We start from the raw sequence: 19,537 nt of genomic DNA on the forward strand, positions 1-19,537 counted from the left end.
AAAACTGGGTGTGTAAATATGGTATTTTACCAGTAGCTCAAGGTGATAATAAGAAAATTTTTTAATGTCTTTTTTTAGCCACAAAACTTGCTACAAACTATGACATTAATTTGTGGTTTAACAGCTGTGGTACTAGTATTAAATAGGTTACATTTAAATAAAGTGCAGGCATTCACAGAACGAAGCCTGTATTGTGTTTCAAACTGTATGGCTATCAAAAAGGTTGTGACTGACACCAATGTTATGAAGGTTTAACTTACCCTGCCAACAAGACTCTCAGCTGACCCAACAACTTCAGGAAAGTTTGGCCTGCGATCAGCTGGACTACCAGGAAGGGAATGCGACAGTCTTTCTGTACCAAGACTCCCATTTGAATCTCCCACCCTTGACACTATAGAAAAGAACAGAGTTACTAAATAGAAAAGTGTTTACTGACAATGAAATCTTCAATGAAAACATACAAGATGAATAATGTTACCACATCATAACACTGCCATGTTAACTTGTCATGCGTCACAAACTGAAAACAGCATGCACAAAAATGTGCCCACACATATTAAATACTTGCACTATCTACTGAATGGTGAAGTAGTTATTTAGTCATGCAAATATCAAAAGAAAATTTTATATATTAATAACGTTCATGAACTGTTTATTAAGCTTATTCTAAAATGAAAATTAAAGATGTCACAGGAACATAAAGGAAGTTGTTCATTGGGGCTAACCTCGGCCATGGAAAGATGCTCTATGTGTGGGAGGAGAGTGCCTTCCATGGTTTACAGCAAACATCACTGTGTTAGGCATGAAGCCTGCTACAGCTACTGCCATAGCCTGTGCTTGAGCCAGTTTAAGACCACTTGCAATGCGTGAAAAGCTGGATGATGTGTCCCGTCCCATGCATCCCAGACGAACACGCCGGGGAGGTGGCGTTGGGGGAGTGATCTCAGTGCTGTATTCATCGCGTAAGCTGCAAGGGATCAGGATATGTGTTAGTAGTTAAGTTAAGTAACTGGAATTCCATTGGTTAACAGTCAGAAGGCAGCTGGTAAAAAACCATTATGAATCCCCCAAATCTCAAATATCTCTCTCTCTCTCTCTCTCTCTCTCTCTCTCTCTCTCTCTCTCTCTCTCTCTGTGTGTGTGTGTGTGTGTGTGTGTGTGTGTGTGTGTGTGTGTGTGTGTGTGTGTGTGTGTGTGCCACAATATCTCCTCCTCCTCCCTCTCTCTCTCTCTCTGCTGCTTTTTCATGCAGATACATGCTCACACACTGTGGTGGTGTTACAGCTGCAGCTGAAAAGATAAATAGGAATCTGCTTACCATAGCTGTTGGGTTGTATAAACTGGCCATAGCCAGGTTTGCTGAAATGTTACAAATATAATTTACAAATGTCAAACTCATTTGTTTACTTAAAAAAAAAAAAAAAAAAAAAAAAAAGATTAAGGAAGCAAAATAAAATTCTAATTTAACACATCTGATGTTGATTTTTACAACTATTATGTAATGAAACAAAACATGTTTTGAAACAAGGTGCTGCTGAACTTACCCAATGACCCGATACGGGCTATAAGATTGGTCTGTTGGATCACCATTTGACACAGTCAAAGAATGGAGAGGAATTGACTCTTCACCCTTTGGTACAACTGCATCTTGTGTTCCTGTTGAACTGAATGGCAAGAAAACAAAACATGTCTTAACATTGTGTTTGTAAAGGATGAGCTTTTTTCCAGCAACAGAGAAGAGCTTTAATTATGTATTGTTTATGACAGTATAGATTAATATATGATTTTTCTTAACACTATTTGTAGATATTATAGTTGGTACAATAATGATCACTGTAATAATGCTGATTGTCATATACATGAATCTAAAGCAGCAAGTGAAGAACAACCTCTTGTATAAAGTTTAAAAAGGTTTACATTTGTTTAAAATTAATTTATTTTTATTCTTACTAGTACACAGTCTGCATGCAGAGCTATATAATAAGTGTAAACATAAACACCACTCATGGAGTAGACCTTAGGCCTATTCCAACCTGTGGCCTGCTGCCTGTACGGCGGTACGCGGAGAGATTGATGATTATGGCACATGCGATCAGCATATCACAAATCCCTCAAGTTGTTATCGCCAGTAGATGAATCCTGATGAAGCTGCTGCTTCTTTATTCAAGCAGATCCTTATTTGGCCTCACAAGGTCTGAGTAGACTCTGAACCAGACCATCCTACCTCAGAAAAAATCTGTTGTGGTGCTAGGAATTGCACCCGAGTCCTTCTGCACTGAAGGCAACAATGCAGTGTGAGCAGAGACACAGAACATTTACCAGTGATGAATAACAGCTTGCCTTAATTTGGGATAAATGAAAACACATGAGAAGAGGAAAAATGTTGTAGCTTTTGAACACAGAATTAGTTGAAATATGATATGAAGTGAGGAAAAACACAGAAGCTAAATAGAAAATGGCTAAGAATGTGAGAAAAGGCAGCAAGTGCAAGTATATTGGTTGTAATATTAGTGATGTTTGTGGGAATGGTGTTGGTGGTAATGCTGAACAATTGGAAAGGTTTTGCACCAGTGGTAGTTACATGGGTAGTAACTAGAAAGAGATAATGGTGATATGCAATACTGATGTTGCAATGACTGAGTAAGTGATCGAACAATAATGATAACCTTGCAAAAAATTTTGAGTATGGATAACATCATTTCTGGATGAAATGAAAGCCATATGTTTTAGTCTGGAGCAGTGCACTGTTACAAAAGTGTGGCAAATCACAGTGAGATGCAGTATTTTTTTTAATTTTTATTTATTTATTTTATTTTTTTTAGGAAGAAAAGGCAAGGCATTCTTGGAAGCAGACTCATATGTAAAATGCAAAGTATAATTACTAATTATGAAGGGGCTGTTGTGGTGATTGACATATTTTTCAAGAAATTCTGTACCATGTAACATGTACATACTGTGAAAATTATACAATCTGTCAGACTGAGAGGATAACAATTGAAATGCTGGTACTGCTGTTTATTATTAGAGTAAGATTACAACTGAGTGAAACTTGATTCAGTATAAATGATCTTTACATTGCAGGAGAACCTGATCACTATTTTGTAATGAGGGAAGAGCTGCAAAAAATAAAAAAAAAAAAAATAGCTGAAATTCTAATGTGGAATGTCGCAATATCTCAAGATTACGATTTCTGAATATATGACGCATGAGTGACTTAGCACTTGCAATTATTTTCTCTACGTGACAAGTATTACATGATTACAATCTTCGTATCCTTCAATATCTAAGTTTCAAAAATTTATCATGTATCAAAATGCAGTGGTTTTATGTCATGTCTTCACAAGCTTGTACTGGGCACACAGAATCAAAATGTGTGACTATAGAGATAGAATGTGTAATTCTAGCACAGGAACATACCATTGCTGATAAAAAATTAAGTTAAAAATGGTTGGAGATGCTTGTGCATCAAAGACAATTTAAAAAGCTGAATTCGTTTAGCTGTCTGCCTGTCTAGTTATAATTTTGAATTCTAAAATGGATAGTTATGCGTGTTAAAGCTCCACTTGTGGTAGGGGAGGGAGGAGTGTACTGGCCCCAGATTAAACCCACCCAGCAGGTTACCAATGGAGGTCGATGTGCCGGGAGGCCTGGATGTGGTTTTTAGGCAGTTTCCCCACATCCCATTAGGTGCTCAAGATCCACTTCAATTGCATGATTTGCAGACATTCAGAAAAGTTTTGCTCACTTTCACGTGAATAACACTACATGCAGACAGTAGAGCAGGGCCGGCCAAACGCTGCACAGTGTGCAGACGTGCGGAAGTGCTGCACATGTGCGACAGCGAGCAACAGCGACATCTGTTATTAGACATGAGTCCTAAATGAATGGCAGCGGCTTCACTTCCCTGTGGTACAAGCAAGAGAGCAACATATCCAGTCTCATTTACCCCTGGTGACCGTAACCTTAACAGAGAAGTACTGAGAAATGGCAAGTACTGTGAAAAAGCAAAGGACGGGAGATCTATGTTCTCAGTCGTTTAAAAATGACTGGGAACTGCAATTCTTTTTCGTAGCCGTCAGTGAAAACTCTCAGCGTTTGCTGTGCCGCTGAATAATAGGCGTCCAGCGTAAGTTTTCAATTGAAAGACATTACAATACATATCACAAAGACGAGTGTAGTGTACTCAACAGTGAAGAACGGCAAGCAAAATTAAATGTCCTTCAGAAAATGGATGAGACACATCAACTCGATTTTACTGTACGTCAAAGTAACTGATACTTCTTGAACTAACTGATACTTCTTCAACTCTTAGTTTCTTGTGCTACATTTATGTCTGTTTTACTGTACGCTGTACAATGTACTGTTTTCAATTATCCAGAATGACAACCACACTAAATCTTCACTGCGAGGAATTTTTAAAATCGCATTAAGAATTGCACAATCTGGGAAACCCTTTTCTGAAGGGGAGTTTGTGAAAGGGTGTCTGATTGATGCTGCAGAACTTGTATGTCCCACGAATGTTAGCAGGTTTCAAGAAATCAATCTATCCAAACAAACAGTGACAAGACGTATCAGTGCTATGGCTGGCGATCTGCACAGGCAGCTAATAAATAAGGCCAAATACTTTGTTGTTTCTCTGTTGTGCTCGATGAAGCAACAGATCTTACAGATACAGCCCAGGTTGTGATATATATACAAGGTGTTGATAACGCACTTTGTGTAACAGAGAAGCGACATCTGTGCATAGAAACATGCACTACATCAACGCTGACAGCTGTGGCGTGCTCGCTGTGACCCGGAAGTTGCACATGTGCAGGAGCACCGCACGCGTGCAGAATTTCTGGCCGGCCCTGCCGTAGAGGGTAACAGTTTGGTGACATGAAAGGAGTCTGACCACCCCTTAAATTAACCATACCAACTCCATTAATAACCATGCCAACCTTGTGCTCATATTGAACAAAAGCACAAGGAAAAGAAGAAGATAAAAGAATTAAACAGATGTTCACATGTCCATCCTCCCCAGTTTACTGCATATGAGCCAAACAAGTACATAAGAACTATGAACATTTTTTCTTTTAAACTTCAATTCTTTCCGGAGTTTCTTTCCCTTAGTTCTAAACATAATGGAAACTCCGTAAATGTGAAGACACAACTTTTGTTGTTACATTAAATACGGCTATCATTAGGTGTGTTCAAGCATCAGTTATAATTAGTAAGAACTGCATGTCCATCATACTACACATATTGATAGGACTGAGCCCGTCATACATGTTTTCAGACTATATGAAGCATAAAGTTTTTAAATCATTTGTAAGTGAACTATAAATAAATAAATGGGAGGTATCTGTTTGACAGTAACCAAATTATATTCCTTTCCTATCTAGCTGAATGTAGTTCAACTTTTTAAGACTGGGGACAAAGCATGGGACCAAAGGGCAAAACTAAAAGTTATAAGATAGCATTGCTAAACAAAAGTGCAAAATATCACTGTAGTAGATAGCTGGCAGAAGAGATTACAACAGGCATTATCCTTTTTAAGGAGAAATACTTACAAATTTATAAGCATCCCACTATCTGTCATCTTATGATAGTGAATTCAGGAAACTGTCTACCACTGTTGGCAAAATATAATGTTGTAAGTTGTAAAGATGTCAAAATAACATTCCTGCACATTATGCCAACTGAAATTTCATTCTTGTGTATATTTAAAAACTGTACACATTCACGAGATATCCATTCAGTGCTTATTTTCTATGGATGAATAGATAAATAGGTCCGATACATTTAAGCTACCAACACATGCCACAGTGAGCTATGATTAGCCCCCCCCCCCCCCCTCCCTCTCTCCTCCCCCCTCTCTCTACTGATATAATTGATATATGGTTCACATCAGCCATTTATATTACTGTTGGATGGAGTGTTTTTGATCAAATGATCACAAGTAGTGCCTAAGATTCTGTGCGCTGAGGGACTACAGTATCTTAGCAGTATCTGTAGATGCACTTTTTACATGTATCAAGATAGTGTTATAGATGAAAAATGTCTTACAGTACTGCAACAATGGTGAAATGGCCAATATGGGGGGGGGGGGGGGGGGGGAAGAAGAAGGAGAAGATGAAGAAGAAGAAGAAAAGACTGAGAGACTGACATGGAGATAGTATGGTACTTCACTATAGTCATACTTCTGAGGAACTGTGGCCTACTATGAGTACTATCAATTCTTAAAGTACAGGATGTCCGTGATTAAAGTTCCAGTTTCAAAATGCTGTAGAAAGAGAACCACAGCTCGGAAGAATATCAGATTTGAAGAAGGGGGGAAATGTCATGGGGAAAAAAATTGACCAATAGATGGCACTTTAAGCTTTAGTATATGCACACCAATAGATGCACAGAACATGTCTGTTTCTCAGTTTGCTTCTGAGACACCGAACATGACTGTCTCTGCTAAGGAGATGGAATACTGACTGTGCACCAGTAGCCCTATAGACGTTTTAGGCATGGAAGGGTGTGCAAAAAGGCATTTGTCCGATGTCTGCTAAAGGGGCTAGAGAAAATGATTACAAAATTCATAAAGTTAGGTTCTTTTGAAGTTTAGTGTGGCAGAGGGAGGAAAGTAGTTGATCTGATGTCTGTCAAAGATGTAGTCACAGCGTTAGAGAAGGGTTCGAATAGTGTGTGCAAACATACAGTGCATTGGGAATTGCCCAAATGTCCGACATGTTTAGAAGGATGGTGCATAAAATCCTACAAAACATCTTGCATTGCTATCCACACAAAACCACCTGTGTTTAGGAGCTGCTTCCTGCTGACCTGCCAGAAAGACAAATGTTCAGTCCAAAATTTCTTGCTCATATGGAAGTGGAACAAACAAAGCTCATTTTCATCTCCAATGAGATGTCAATATGCAAAATTGTAGAATGTTGGCAACAGGAAACCCACACGCACATCAACCAGTACCACTTCATTCAGCAAAGTTTGACAGCATAATTTATTGTAGGGTCGCCACCCCCTGGCCTTTTTTTTGAGGTGATGAAATGAAAGCCATATGTTTTAGTCTGGAGCAGTGCACTGTTACAAAAGTGTGGCAAATCACAGTGAGATGCAGTATTTTTTTTAATTTTTATTTATTTATTTTATTTTTTTTAGGAAGAAAAGGCAAGGCATTCTTGGAAGCAGACTCATATGTAAAATGCAAAGTATAATTACTAATTATGAAGGGGCTGTTGTGGTGATTGACATATTTTTCAAGAAATTCTGTACCATGTAACATGTACATACTGTGAAAATTATACAATCTGTCAGACTGAGAGGATAACAATTGAAATGCTGGTACTGCTGTTTATTATTAGAGTAAGATTACAACTGAGTGAAACTTGATTCAGTATAAATGATCTTTACATTGCAGGAGAACCTGATCACTATTTTGTAATGAGGGAAGAGCTGCAAAAAATAAAAAAAAAAAAATAGCTGAAATTCTAATGTGGAATGTCGCAATATCTCAAGATTACGATTTCTGAATATATGACGCATGAGTGACTTAGCACTTGCAATTATTTTCTCTACGTGACAAGTATTACATGATTACAATCTTCGTATCCTTCAATATCTAAGTTTCAAAAATTTATCATGTATCAAAATGCAGTGGTTTTATGTCATGTCTTCACAAGCTTGTACTGGGCACACAGAATCAAAATGTGTGACTATAGAGATAGAATGTGTAATTCTAGCACAGGAACATACCATTGCTGATAAAAAATTAAGTTAAAAATGGTTGGAGATGCTTGTGCATCAAAGACAATTTAAAAAGCTGAATTCGTTTAGCTGTCTGCCTGTCTAGTTATAATTTTGAATTCTAAAATGGATAGTTATGCGTGTTAAAGCTCCACTTGTGGTAGGGGAGGGAGGAGTGTACTGGCCCCAGATTAAACCCACCCAGCAGGTTACCAATGGAGGTCGATGTGCCGGGAGGCCTGGATGTGGTTTTTAGGCAGTTTCCCCACATCCCATTAGGTGCTCAAGATCCACTTCAATTGCATGATTTGCAGACATTCAGAAAAGTTTTGCTCACTTTCACGTGAATAACACTACATGCAGACAGTAGAGCAGGGCCGGCCAAACGCTGCACAGTGTGCAGACGTGCGGAAGTGCTGCACATGTGCGACAGCGAGCAACAGCGACATCTGTTATTAGACATGAGTCCTAAATGAATGGCAGCGGCTTCACTTCCCTGTGGTACAAGCAAGAGAGCAACATATCCAGTCTCATTTACCCCTGGTGACCGTAACCTTAACAGAGAAGTACTGAGAAATGGCAAGTACTGTGAAAAAGCAAAGGACGGGAGATCTATGTTCTCAGTCGTTTAAAAATGACTGGGAACTGCAATTCTTTTTCGTAGCCGTCAGTGAAAACTCTCAGCGTTTGCTGTGCCGCTGAATAATAGGCGTCCAGCGTAAGTTTTCAATTGAAAGACATTACAATACATATCACAAAGACGAGTGTAGTGTACTCAACAGTGAAGAACGGCAAGCAAAATTAAATGTCCTTCAGAAAATGGATGAGACACATCAACTCGATTTTACTGTACGTCAAAGTAACTGATACTTCTTGAACTAACTGATACTTCTTCAACTCTTAGTTTCTTGTGCTACATTTATGTCTGTTTTACTGTACGCTGTACAATGTACTGTTTTCAATTATCCAGAATGACAACCACACTAAATCTTCACTGCGAGGAATTTTTAAAATCGCATTAAGAATTGCACAATCTGGGAAACCCTTTTCTGAAGGGGAGTTTGTGAAAGGGTGTCTGATTGATGCTGCAGAACTTGTATGTCCCACGAATGTTAGCAGGTTTCAAGAAATCAATCTATCCAAACAAACAGTGACAAGACGTATCAGTGCTATGGCTGGCGATCTGCACAGGCAGCTAATAAATAAGGCCAAATACTTTGTTGTTTCTCTGTTGTGCTCGATGAAGCAACAGATCTTACAGATACAGCCCAGGTTGTGATATATATACAAGGTGTTGATAACGCACTTTGTGTAACAGAGAAGCGACATCTGTGCATAGAAACATGCACTACATCAACGCTGACAGCTGTGGCGTGCTCGCTGTGACCCGGAAGTTGCACATGTGCAGGAGCACCGCACGCGTGCAGAATTTCTGGCCGGCCCTGCCGTAGAGGGTAACAGTTTGGTGACATGAAAGGAGTCTGACCACCCCTTAAATTAACCATACCAACTCCATTAATAACCATGCCAACCTTGTGCTCATATTGAACAAAAGCACAAGGAAAAGAAGAAGATAAAAGAATTAAACAGATGTTCACATGTCCATCCTCCCCAGTTTACTGCATATGAGCCAAACAAGTACATAAGAACTATGAACATTTTTTCTTTTAAACTTCAATTCTTTCCGGAGTTTCTTTCCCTTAGTTCTAAACATAATGGAAACTCCGTAAATGTGAAGACACAACTTTTGTTGTTACATTAAATACGGCTATCATTAGGTGTGTTCAAGCATCAGTTATAATTAGTAAGAACTGCATGTCCATCATACTACACATATTGATAGGACTGAGCCCGTCATACATGTTTTCAGACTATATGAAGCATAAAGTTTTTAAATCATTTGTAAGTGAACTATAAATAAATAAATGGGAGGTATCTGTTTGACAGTAACCAAATTATATTCCTTTCCTATCTAGCTGAATGTAGTTCAACTTTTTAAGACTGGGGACAAAGCATGGGACCAAAGGGCAAAACTAAAAGTTATAAGATAGCATTGCTAAACAAAAGTGCAAAATATCACTGTAGTAGATAGCTGGCAGAAGAGATTACAACAGGCATTATCCTTTTTAAGGAGAAATACTTACAAATTTATAAGCATCCCACTATCTGTCATCTTATGATAGTGAATTCAGGAAACTGTCTACCACTGTTGGCAAAATATAATGTTGTAAGTTGTAAAGATGTCAAAATAACATTCCTGCACATTATGCCAACTGAAATTTCATTCTTGTGTATATTTAAAAACTGTACACATTCACGAGATATCCATTCAGTGCTTATTTTCTATGGATGAATAGATAAATAGGTCCGATACATTTAAGCTACCAACACATGCCACAGTGAGCTATGATTAGCCCCCCCCCCCCTCCCTCTCTCCTCCCCCCTCTCTCTACTGATATAATTGATATATGGTTCACATCAGCCATTTATATTACTGTTGGATGGAGTGTTTTTGATCAAATGATCACAAGTAGTGCCTAAGATTCTGTGCGCTGAGGGACTACAGTATCTTAGCAGTATCTGTAGATGCACTTTTTACATGTATCAAGATAGTGTTATAGATGAAAAATGTCTTACAGTACTGCAACAATGGTGAAATGGCCAATATGGGGGGGGGGGGGGGGGGGAAGAAGAAGGAGAAGATGAAGAAGAAGAAGAAAAGACTGAGAGACTGACATGGAGATAGTATGGTACTTCACTATAGTCATACTTCTGAGGAACTGTGGCCTACTATGAGTACTATCAATTCTTAAAGTACAGGATGTCCGTGATTAAAGTTCCAGTTTCAAAATGCTGTAGAAAGAGAACCACAGCTCGGAAGAATATCAGATTTGAAGAAGGGGGGAAATGTCATGGGGAAAAAAATTGACCAATAGATGGCACTTTAAGCTTTAGTATATGCACACCAATAGATGCACAGAACATGTCTGTTTCTCAGTTTGCTTCTGAGACACCGAACATGACTGTCTCTGCTAAGGAGATGGAATACTGACTGTGCACCAGTAGCCCTATAGACGTTTTAGGCATGGAAGGGTGTGCAAAAAGGCATTTGTCCGATGTCTGCTAAAGGGGCTAGAGAAAATGATTACAAAATTCATAAAGTTAGGTTCTTTTGAAGTTTAGTGTGGCAGAGGGAGGAAAGTAGTTGATCTGATGTCTGTCAAAGATGTAGTCACAGCGTTAGAGAAGGGTTCGAATAGTGTGTGCAAACATACAGTGCATTGGGAATTGCCCAAATGTCCGACATGTTTAGAAGGATGGTGCATAAAATCCTACAAAACATCTTGCATTGCTATCCACACAAAACCACCTGTGTTTAGGAGCTGCTTCCTGCTGACCTGCCAGAAAGACAAATGTTCAGTCCAAAATTTCTTGCTCATATGGAAGTGGAACAAATAAAGCTCATTTTCATCTCCAATGAGATGTCAATATGCAAAATTGTAGAATGTTGGCAACAGGAAACCCACACGCACATCAACCAGTACCACTTCATTCAGCAAAGTTTGACAGCATAATTTATTGTAGGGTCGCCACCCCCTGGCCTTTTTTTTGAGGTGATGAGTCCTGTGGATCCTGTTACTTGTACTGTTAATGGTAAATGCTATGAGAATCTTGTGCACCAAGGTCATTACAACCCTTCAATAGTGTGGATGTGTGGTAGGATCATTTTTCAGCAAAATGGCACCCCCATGCACACTGCACAGCCAGTGAAGTGGTTTACTACAGAGGGATTCTGGAAATGCTAGTATCATCAGCCATAGTTTCCCTACAACCTGGTCATTCATATCACCTGATCTTAATCTGTGTAGCTTCTGGCAGTGGGATTATCTGAAACATACTGTGTTCACTGTACCAGTTATGAGTGTAGCTGAATTGATGGCACACACTGCGTAATGCATTCCGAATGTGACCCCCGAAACACACTGATCTATTGTGCAACATGCTGTTTCTTGATTTTTAACTTGTGGCAGAAAACTATACGTCTTGTGCCAGTCTCACGGCAGTAACAAACTGATGTCATTTTTCTTTTTGTGCAGTTTTTGGTCACAGGACAAATAAAAATTGATTTCATTTTGCTTGTTATGAGGTTTTCGGCCTCAGGACAATCAAAAACCAATTTACAGCATCTGATATGGTATGATCTTGTGGATGGGCTTACCAAACTAGCAATGTCACAACTGTTGACTGTCTATCTTGTACAGTCATGCACACTGAACAGTACAGATGGTGTAATATGTAATTCAAACCATAGTTGTCATATTGTAATTCACCTGTCATTTGTAGCCGACCCCATTTACATTAATATGCTTACAGAACTATTTATCGGTAAAATTTTCATCGAATTTTTTTTGTTCCATGATATTTCCCCCTGTGTCAATATGTGCTCTTCAAATTTGACATCATTCTTAGCAGTTGTTTGCTTTGTACAGCATTTTGAAACTGGAACTTTAATAATGGACACCCTGGATGTAATGGGAGTGATATTAGAGATATTAGATACGAAAAGCATCTGACTCAGTACCACACCCAACTTATTATCAGAAGTACAATCATACAGGGTGTCAAGCATTTGTTACTGGATTGAGGATTTCTTGGTAGGGAGAACACTGCAAGTTATCTAGGACAGAAAGTCATCATCAGATATAGGGGTAATTTCAGGAGTACCACAGGGAAGACATTGTGGACAATATTAATCTCAGACTTTTTGGAGATGATGCAATCATCTACAATGAAGTTCAGTGTGAAAGCAACTCGACAAATACTCAGTCAGACCTCGATAAGATTTCAGAGTTGTGCAAAGATTGGCAGTTTGCTTTAAATGTTTAGAAATGTAAAATTGTGCACTCCACAAAATGAAAAAACATAGAATCTTATGACTATATCACTATTCACAAGTGGGATCAACAGAATCATACAAATACCTGGGTGTACTTTGCAGGAACATGAAATGGAACAATCACATATGCTCAGTAGTGTGTAGAGCAGGTAGCAGATGTCAGTTTATTGGTAGAATCCTAGAGAAATACAATCAGTCTACAAAGGAAATTGCTTACAAATCACTCATATGACACATCCCAGAATATTGCTGAAGTGTGTGGGACCTGTACAGGATAGGACTGATGGAAGACATTCAATATATAGAGAGAAGGGCAGTACGAATGGTCACAGGTTTGTTTGACCCACGTAGAGTGCCACAGAGGTGCTGAAAGAACTCTTGAAGGTAGACATAAACCATCCTGATCAAGCCTACTTACAATGTTTCAAGTACCGTATTTGAATGAAGACTCTAGGAATATGCTACAAGCCTCTACATTTCACTCACATAGGGAGTGTGAGGACATCAGATTAATTACTGCATACACAGAGTCATTTAAACATTCATTCTTTTTGTGCTCAATATGTGAATGAAGCGGCAAAAACCACTAATAACTGGTACAATGAGATGTAAACCCCGCCATTCACTTCACAGTAATTTGGAGACTATGGGTTTGAAGTAGAACTGGTAGTAAAGTCTTGTTGCTGCTAAGCAGTAGCCATAAAGCAATAGTGTAACAATAGTAACCAAAATAAAGAGGCATACAGGTCACAGCTGAAATGTGCTGCTGCCTATGAAAGCAAGACAAAATGCGTCCTTTTGTGGAACATCAGCATTCCACAAGTTTTAGATTTAATTTTAGTAAAACACAACAAAAACATCTTATACACTTCAGTAGTTCAGTGTTTGTTCTTGTTGGTTGTCTGTGATAACTTTTGGTCTCTCTCTCTCTCTCTCTCTCTCTCTCTCTCTCTCTCTCTCTATTTGTGTGTGTGTGTGTGTGTGTGTGTGTGTGTGTGTGTGTGTGTGTGTGTGTGTGTTGGTGTGTTGGTGTGTTGGTGTGTGGGTGTGTGGGTGGGTGGGCGGGTGGATGTGCGTGTGTGTATGCACTTCATGTTGTAACTCATGAAATCTGCTAGTAGTTATGTGAATATTTTTGATTACTAATTATGACATACTATTTGATGGGATGCAGATCATATCATTTCACTGCCTAAGAGGAATACTGATCATCTGTAATGCGAAATATTTTAATATCCTGTTGTAGTCTAAAAGTATTATGATATGGTATACTCCATCCATCCGAACACTTCCTCATTGAGTTTATTCCTAGTGCAAAAGTGACATCAGTGTAATAACTACTGTGGCAGTTGGAAGTAACGACTGTAAAACAACAGATGTGTTTTCATCTGGTCAGTTCTATGCAGACAGTGTTAAGTAATGGACATGGGCCAATATTGTGTCAACGTTATGGTGTCACAAATCAAAATGGAATTACATATCTAAATCAAGAGTGCAAGACATTCTCCAGAATATTTTGAAAAAGAGAAAAAAGTGTGGATAGTTTTGTTCTGCACACCTTAACTCCTGAACAAAAACAACAAGGTGTGGTTGCTTGCCATGACTTAATAGAAATGCAATATGTGAACAATTCTTTTCTGGAAAAAACTGTCATGGGTGATGATACTTGGTGCTACCAATACAAGCCTGCCACAAAAAGACAAAGTGCAAAAATTCACATGAGGGGTTAATTCGACGGTATCAAAAATGAAAACCTATCATATATTACAATTATTGGACTCTTGCACGATGAATTAAAAAAAATGTACACGAAATATGAATTAAATCCACACAAGTCGGAGCAATGGTGTAGTAAAACAATGAGCAAAGATGTGAAAATGAGTGCTTCATCCTCCGAAAATGATCTGTTGTTAATTATTGCTGAGCTATGAGAGGACACAAAAATTCTGAGTGATGAAAACAGAAGACTCAAGCTTAAATTGGAAGAGAGTGATCATCAAGTATGTCTTAATATCTCCAAACCCATGGAAGGATTGTCAGAAAGTGAAGCTATGACTAAAATGGCTCACAACAGGCCTAGCAGTAGATGGGTAAATGTAAAATTGAAGGGGAGCTCCTACAAACATATTAAAAATAAACATAGGCAGGACTTTGTGTTACCATTAAATAACAAATATAATTCACTTTAAAACACAGATGACATAGAAACTGTATCAGCATACTCATCTGATACAGTGGTGCAGGACACTCAAAACTTAGTGAACAGCCAAGTAAGGTATAAGAAAAATTGTAAAATCAAGATTTATTCAGACAGTTACGCCAGAGGATTAGCAGCTATGTTAATGGAAAGCGTATCTCTTGTGATTAACAAGTTTGAAATAGAAGGCACCATTAAATCAGGAGCTGGTTTACGAGACATTTCAAGATCAATCAAGAAAGAAAGCACAGCCCTTGCGGACAGAGACTTTGTAGTGGTCATGGCCGGAGCAAACGACGTCAGCAGAAACGAAAGGAAGATAGCTACTTTGACACTGAAGAAGACTCTCGGAGGGTTAACCCACACCAATGTGATCTCATTAATGTGCGTCGTTGACATGATTTGCCCCAGTGGTCATGTGTGAATAAGGAAGTGGAGCAGACCAACAAGGAGTAAAAAACTATCTGTGAGCACTTTAAGAATGTTTCCTTAATTAACACCGGTATTTGTAACAGAGAATGGCATACCAAACATGGTCAACATTTCAATAATCTAGGTACGTGTTTTAAGTGATACAATTCTCGGAATAGTATTGGATAAGGTAGAGAAGGAAAAAAGACCAGTAATGTGTTTGGATTATGTTTTAACTGAGATGACAAAAAACTTGTATGCATAGACCAGGCTGGGTGTTCTAGTAACATAAGGACACAACCTGGTCAACTTCCATGTGGTAACATTAGGTCATGTCAAGTAGAGTTTAAAATATGCTACCTCAATATTCAGGGTATGGCAGATAAAAACTTAATAGTCAACGAATTTTCAAATGAAACCATAGTAGATATTCTATGTTTATGTGAACATTGGTGTATAGAGGATGAGCTTGGGTACAAAGTATTGGATGATTACACACTTCTTAGTTGCTATTGCAGAAAACAGCACTTACGTGGTGGGGGAACAATATATGCAAAAACATCTCCTGCACCAAACTGTGGCAGGATAGATCTCAATACCCTTTGTGATGAAATGCATTTTAAAATACCAGGTCTAGTAATTGCAAGCCTTAAGCTAATGGTAGTAGTAGTAGTAGTAGTAGTAGTAGTAGTAGTAGTAGTGTACAGGTCACCTAGTGGTGACCCCCATATTTTTCTGGAGAAACTTGAGGAGCTCTTAATGTACATATGTATGGAAAAAATACAATATTGCCATTGGAGGGGATATCAATTAAAGTTTTGATGTCATGCAGGACAGAAAAACTGTGACAGAGCTCAAAAATGTGCTTCAACAATTTAACCTGTACTATGTTAACTCCAAACCTACCAGAGGCTCATCCTGTCTAGACAATATATTTAACAATATATCAAGAGAACCTGCATGTCCACTGATGTAATTAGTTTCCCTTTCTCAGACCATGATGCAGTATAACTTAGTCTTAATAATGTAACTTCAGACTGCACCAAACCAGAATCTAAAATTGTGATTACTAGACCAGTGAGCAGAGAGTGGATGGATAGGTTTAGACATGCCCTCACTTATTTCAGTTGGGACACATGTTTTATTAGGCTTCAACACTGCTCAGCTGATATTCTTTTCACCAAGTTTTTCTCCGTATTTTTAAATATATTTTAAAATAACATCCCTCTGAAAAAATGTACAGTGAATATTAGTAGTAATTACAAAAAAAGGAAAATGAAGGAATGGTATACTCCACAGTTAGGGCAACTGCAAAATACTGTTATGCTGTATTCTAGTCTGTACAAAACCAGTAAATCAGATCTGTATAAAGAACTGTATGCTCAAGCTAAATACAAGTATAGGAAGGCAATACATGAAGCAAAGACACTGCATAACATAGTAAACATTGAAAAATCTAATAATAAATGCCAAAAGGCCTGGAGTGTAATAAACTCCATTGCACAAACTAAACACAAAGAGTAAATCGCCATTACCCGAGAAGAATTTAATGAATATTGCATTCACTCCATTGAAGAAATTAGTAGTTCAATAAACAAACTCCCTGGAAATGCTCTTAGTATTATGGACAGCTGCTTTGAAAAGCTTCCCCCAAGCACCTTCACTTTCATAGAAGTGAACCCAAATAATATCCTAAAAATAGTGAAAAATTTCAAACCTTCAGTTAGTGTTGATTACTATGATATGTAAGGTAATTTGTTGAAAGATGTTATTGATCATGTGATTTGTGCTTTAACATTTTGTGTTAACAAATGCCTAGTTGAAAATAAGTTCCCCGACATACTAAAAATTTCTAGAGTTGTGCCCATATATAAAAAAGGGGAAAAGAACTGTCCCGCTAGTTACAGACCTATATCCATAACTCCAGTTTTTTCAAAAATTTTAGAAACAATTATGTATGAGCAAGTTAGTGTCTACTTGGGTAAACTAAATATAATTAGTGATAAACAGGAAAGGTAAATCCACAGCGGATGCAATGGACTCCCCGTAAAATTAGTCCTAGATGTGTTCGAGGCTAGGGATTACGCCCAGGCTACTTTTTGTGACCTGAGCAGAGCCTTTGACTGTGTAGAGCATGGCACTGTGCTGAATAAGCTAGTTTACTATGGTTTTGATGACAAAAGTATAAATATGTTCAGGTCTTTTCTAGAGAACCATCAACAAGTTGCATGCATTGGTAGGGAGAAATCAAATTTGGTTAATGTTAGGTACAGAGTGCCTCAAGGGTTGGTGCTTGGACCTTTACTGTTTATGCTAATGATTAGTGCTCTGCCCTTATTCATAAATTCTCACACAATATTGTATGCTGATGACACAACTTCTCTACATAAAAGCTCTGATCTAGGTACACTGAAAACACTGACCAAAAATACCCTTGCTCAGTCCTCATTATGGTTCAAAGCTAATGGCTTCTTTCTAAATGAAAAAAAACCCAGACACTTTACTTTAGCCTCAAAGAGATTCTTAACTAGCAAGAATTAGAAACTGTTAAATTTTTAGGTGTTAGTATTGACAATAAATTGACAGGGGAACCACACATTAAAAATATATTAGCTAGGCTTTCAAGAGTTATTTATCAAATTAGAAATTTAAAAAGACATGTTCCCAATGATTATGTGCGATCAGCATATTTAGCCTTTTTCCAAAGCATCATCTCTTATGGACTCTTTCTGTGGGGTAGTAGCTGTCACGTAAATGACATTTTACTTTTACAGAAGAAAGTAATAAGAATAATAATGGATTCTGATAAAACAGAACACTGTAAACCTCTGTTTATTAAATTGCAGTGTCTTACAATAGTAAACTTATTCATCTACAATGTTTTATTGTACATTACAAACGTCTCTAATTTTGTGTTGACAAGTGATATTCATAGCCATAATACTAGGTTCAAATGGCTCTGAGCACTATGGGACTTAACATCTGTGGTCATCAGTCCCCTAGAACTTAGAACTACTTAAACCTAACTAACCTAAGGACATCACACACATCCATGCCCGAGGCAGGATTCGAACCTGCGACCATAGCAGTCATGCGGTTCCGGACAGAGCGCCTAGAACAGCTAGACCACCACAGCCGGCCATAATACTAGGAACAGAACATCTGTAGACATGCCACATCATAGATTATCAAAATCACAGAACTCCTACCTATTTCTTGGACTAAGGATGTTTAATACACTAAGTGCTGACTTTAAAGAACTGTCTGTAAATATTTTTAAAGCTAAATTATACAATCCACTAGTGAACAATCCATTTCATGTTATTGATGAATTTTTTGAGGATGAAAATACTGTATTCTAACATGTACCTATTTTACGTAAAGCAATTTACATCAATACTGTAGTTTATGTAGAAATATACGCTCTTGACTTTGTCTATTGCTGTAATCAGCCAAATGACAATAAATTATTATTATTATTATTATTATTATTATTATTATTCTTTCCTTTCTCAGACGTTATGTCTGGTTAAAAATGGAAAGAGACGCAGACCTTGATCAAGCATGACTTCCTTTTAACTGTACGGTATATGTTACATTGCATTTAGGAACTTTCGGGTAATTGAACATGTATCAATAATTACAGATTTCTGTAGTTGTATATATAAGTTTGGATGTAGCTGTATTGCGTTGATGTACTGGTGGATATTGTGTGGTATGACTCCTGTAGTTGATAGTATAATTGGTATAATGTCAACTTTATCCTGATTCCACATGTCCTTGACTTCCTCAGCCAGTTGGATGTATTTTTCAATTTTTTCTCCTGTTTTCTTCTGAATATTTGTTGTATTGGGTATGGATATTTCAATGAGTTGTGTTAATTTCTTCTTTTTATTGGTGAGTATGATGTCAGGTTTGTTATGTGGTGTTGTTTTATCTGTTATAATGGTTCTGTTCCAGTATAATTTGTATTCATCACTCTCCAGTACATTTTGTGGTGCATAATCATATGTGGGAACGTGTTGTTTTATTAGTTTAAGTTGTATGCCAAGTTGTTGATGAATTATTTTTGCTACATAGTCATGTCTTCTGGGGTATTCTGTATTTGCTAGTATTGTACATCCACTTGTGATGTGGTCTATGTTTCTATTTGTTGTTTGCAAATTCTGCATTTATCTGTTGTGGTATTGGGATCTTTAATAATATGTTTGCTGTAATATCTGGTGTATATTGTTTGATCCTGTATTGCAATCACGAATCATTCTGTCTCACTGTGTATATTGCCTTTTCTTAACCATGTG

General features: G+C 37.8%; 1 protein-coding gene across 4 annotated transcripts in view; it reads right to left on the reverse strand.

The window, feature by feature from the left end:
• LOC124555453 (muscle calcium channel subunit alpha-1-like) overlaps positions 1 to 19,537 on the reverse strand; it is a 566,027-nt gene that overhangs the window by 11,830 nt on the left and 534,660 nt on the right. For 3 of the 4 annotated variants that reach the window (XM_047129373.1, XM_047129372.1, XM_047129371.1), the window contains exons 38-40: positions 1,545 to 1,664; positions 726 to 967; positions 261 to 391 (exon numbers count right to left, since the gene is read on the reverse strand). In XM_047129373.1, coding sequence (XP_046985329.1) covers positions 261 to 391; positions 726 to 967; positions 1,545 to 1,664 — 493 coding nt within the window. Of the gene's footprint in view, positions 1 to 260; positions 392 to 725; positions 968 to 1,318; positions 1,360 to 1,544; positions 1,665 to 19,537 lie in introns of all 4 variants that reach the window. The other variant, XM_047129374.1, reaches the window with a different exon arrangement.

Source organism: Schistocerca americana, chromosome X (genome assembly GCF_021461395.2).
Source record: "Schistocerca americana isolate TAMUIC-IGC-003095 chromosome X, iqSchAmer2.1, whole genome shotgun sequence".
In the NCBI taxonomy this organism is placed as follows: Eukaryota; Metazoa; Arthropoda; class Insecta; order Orthoptera; family Acrididae; genus Schistocerca; species Schistocerca americana.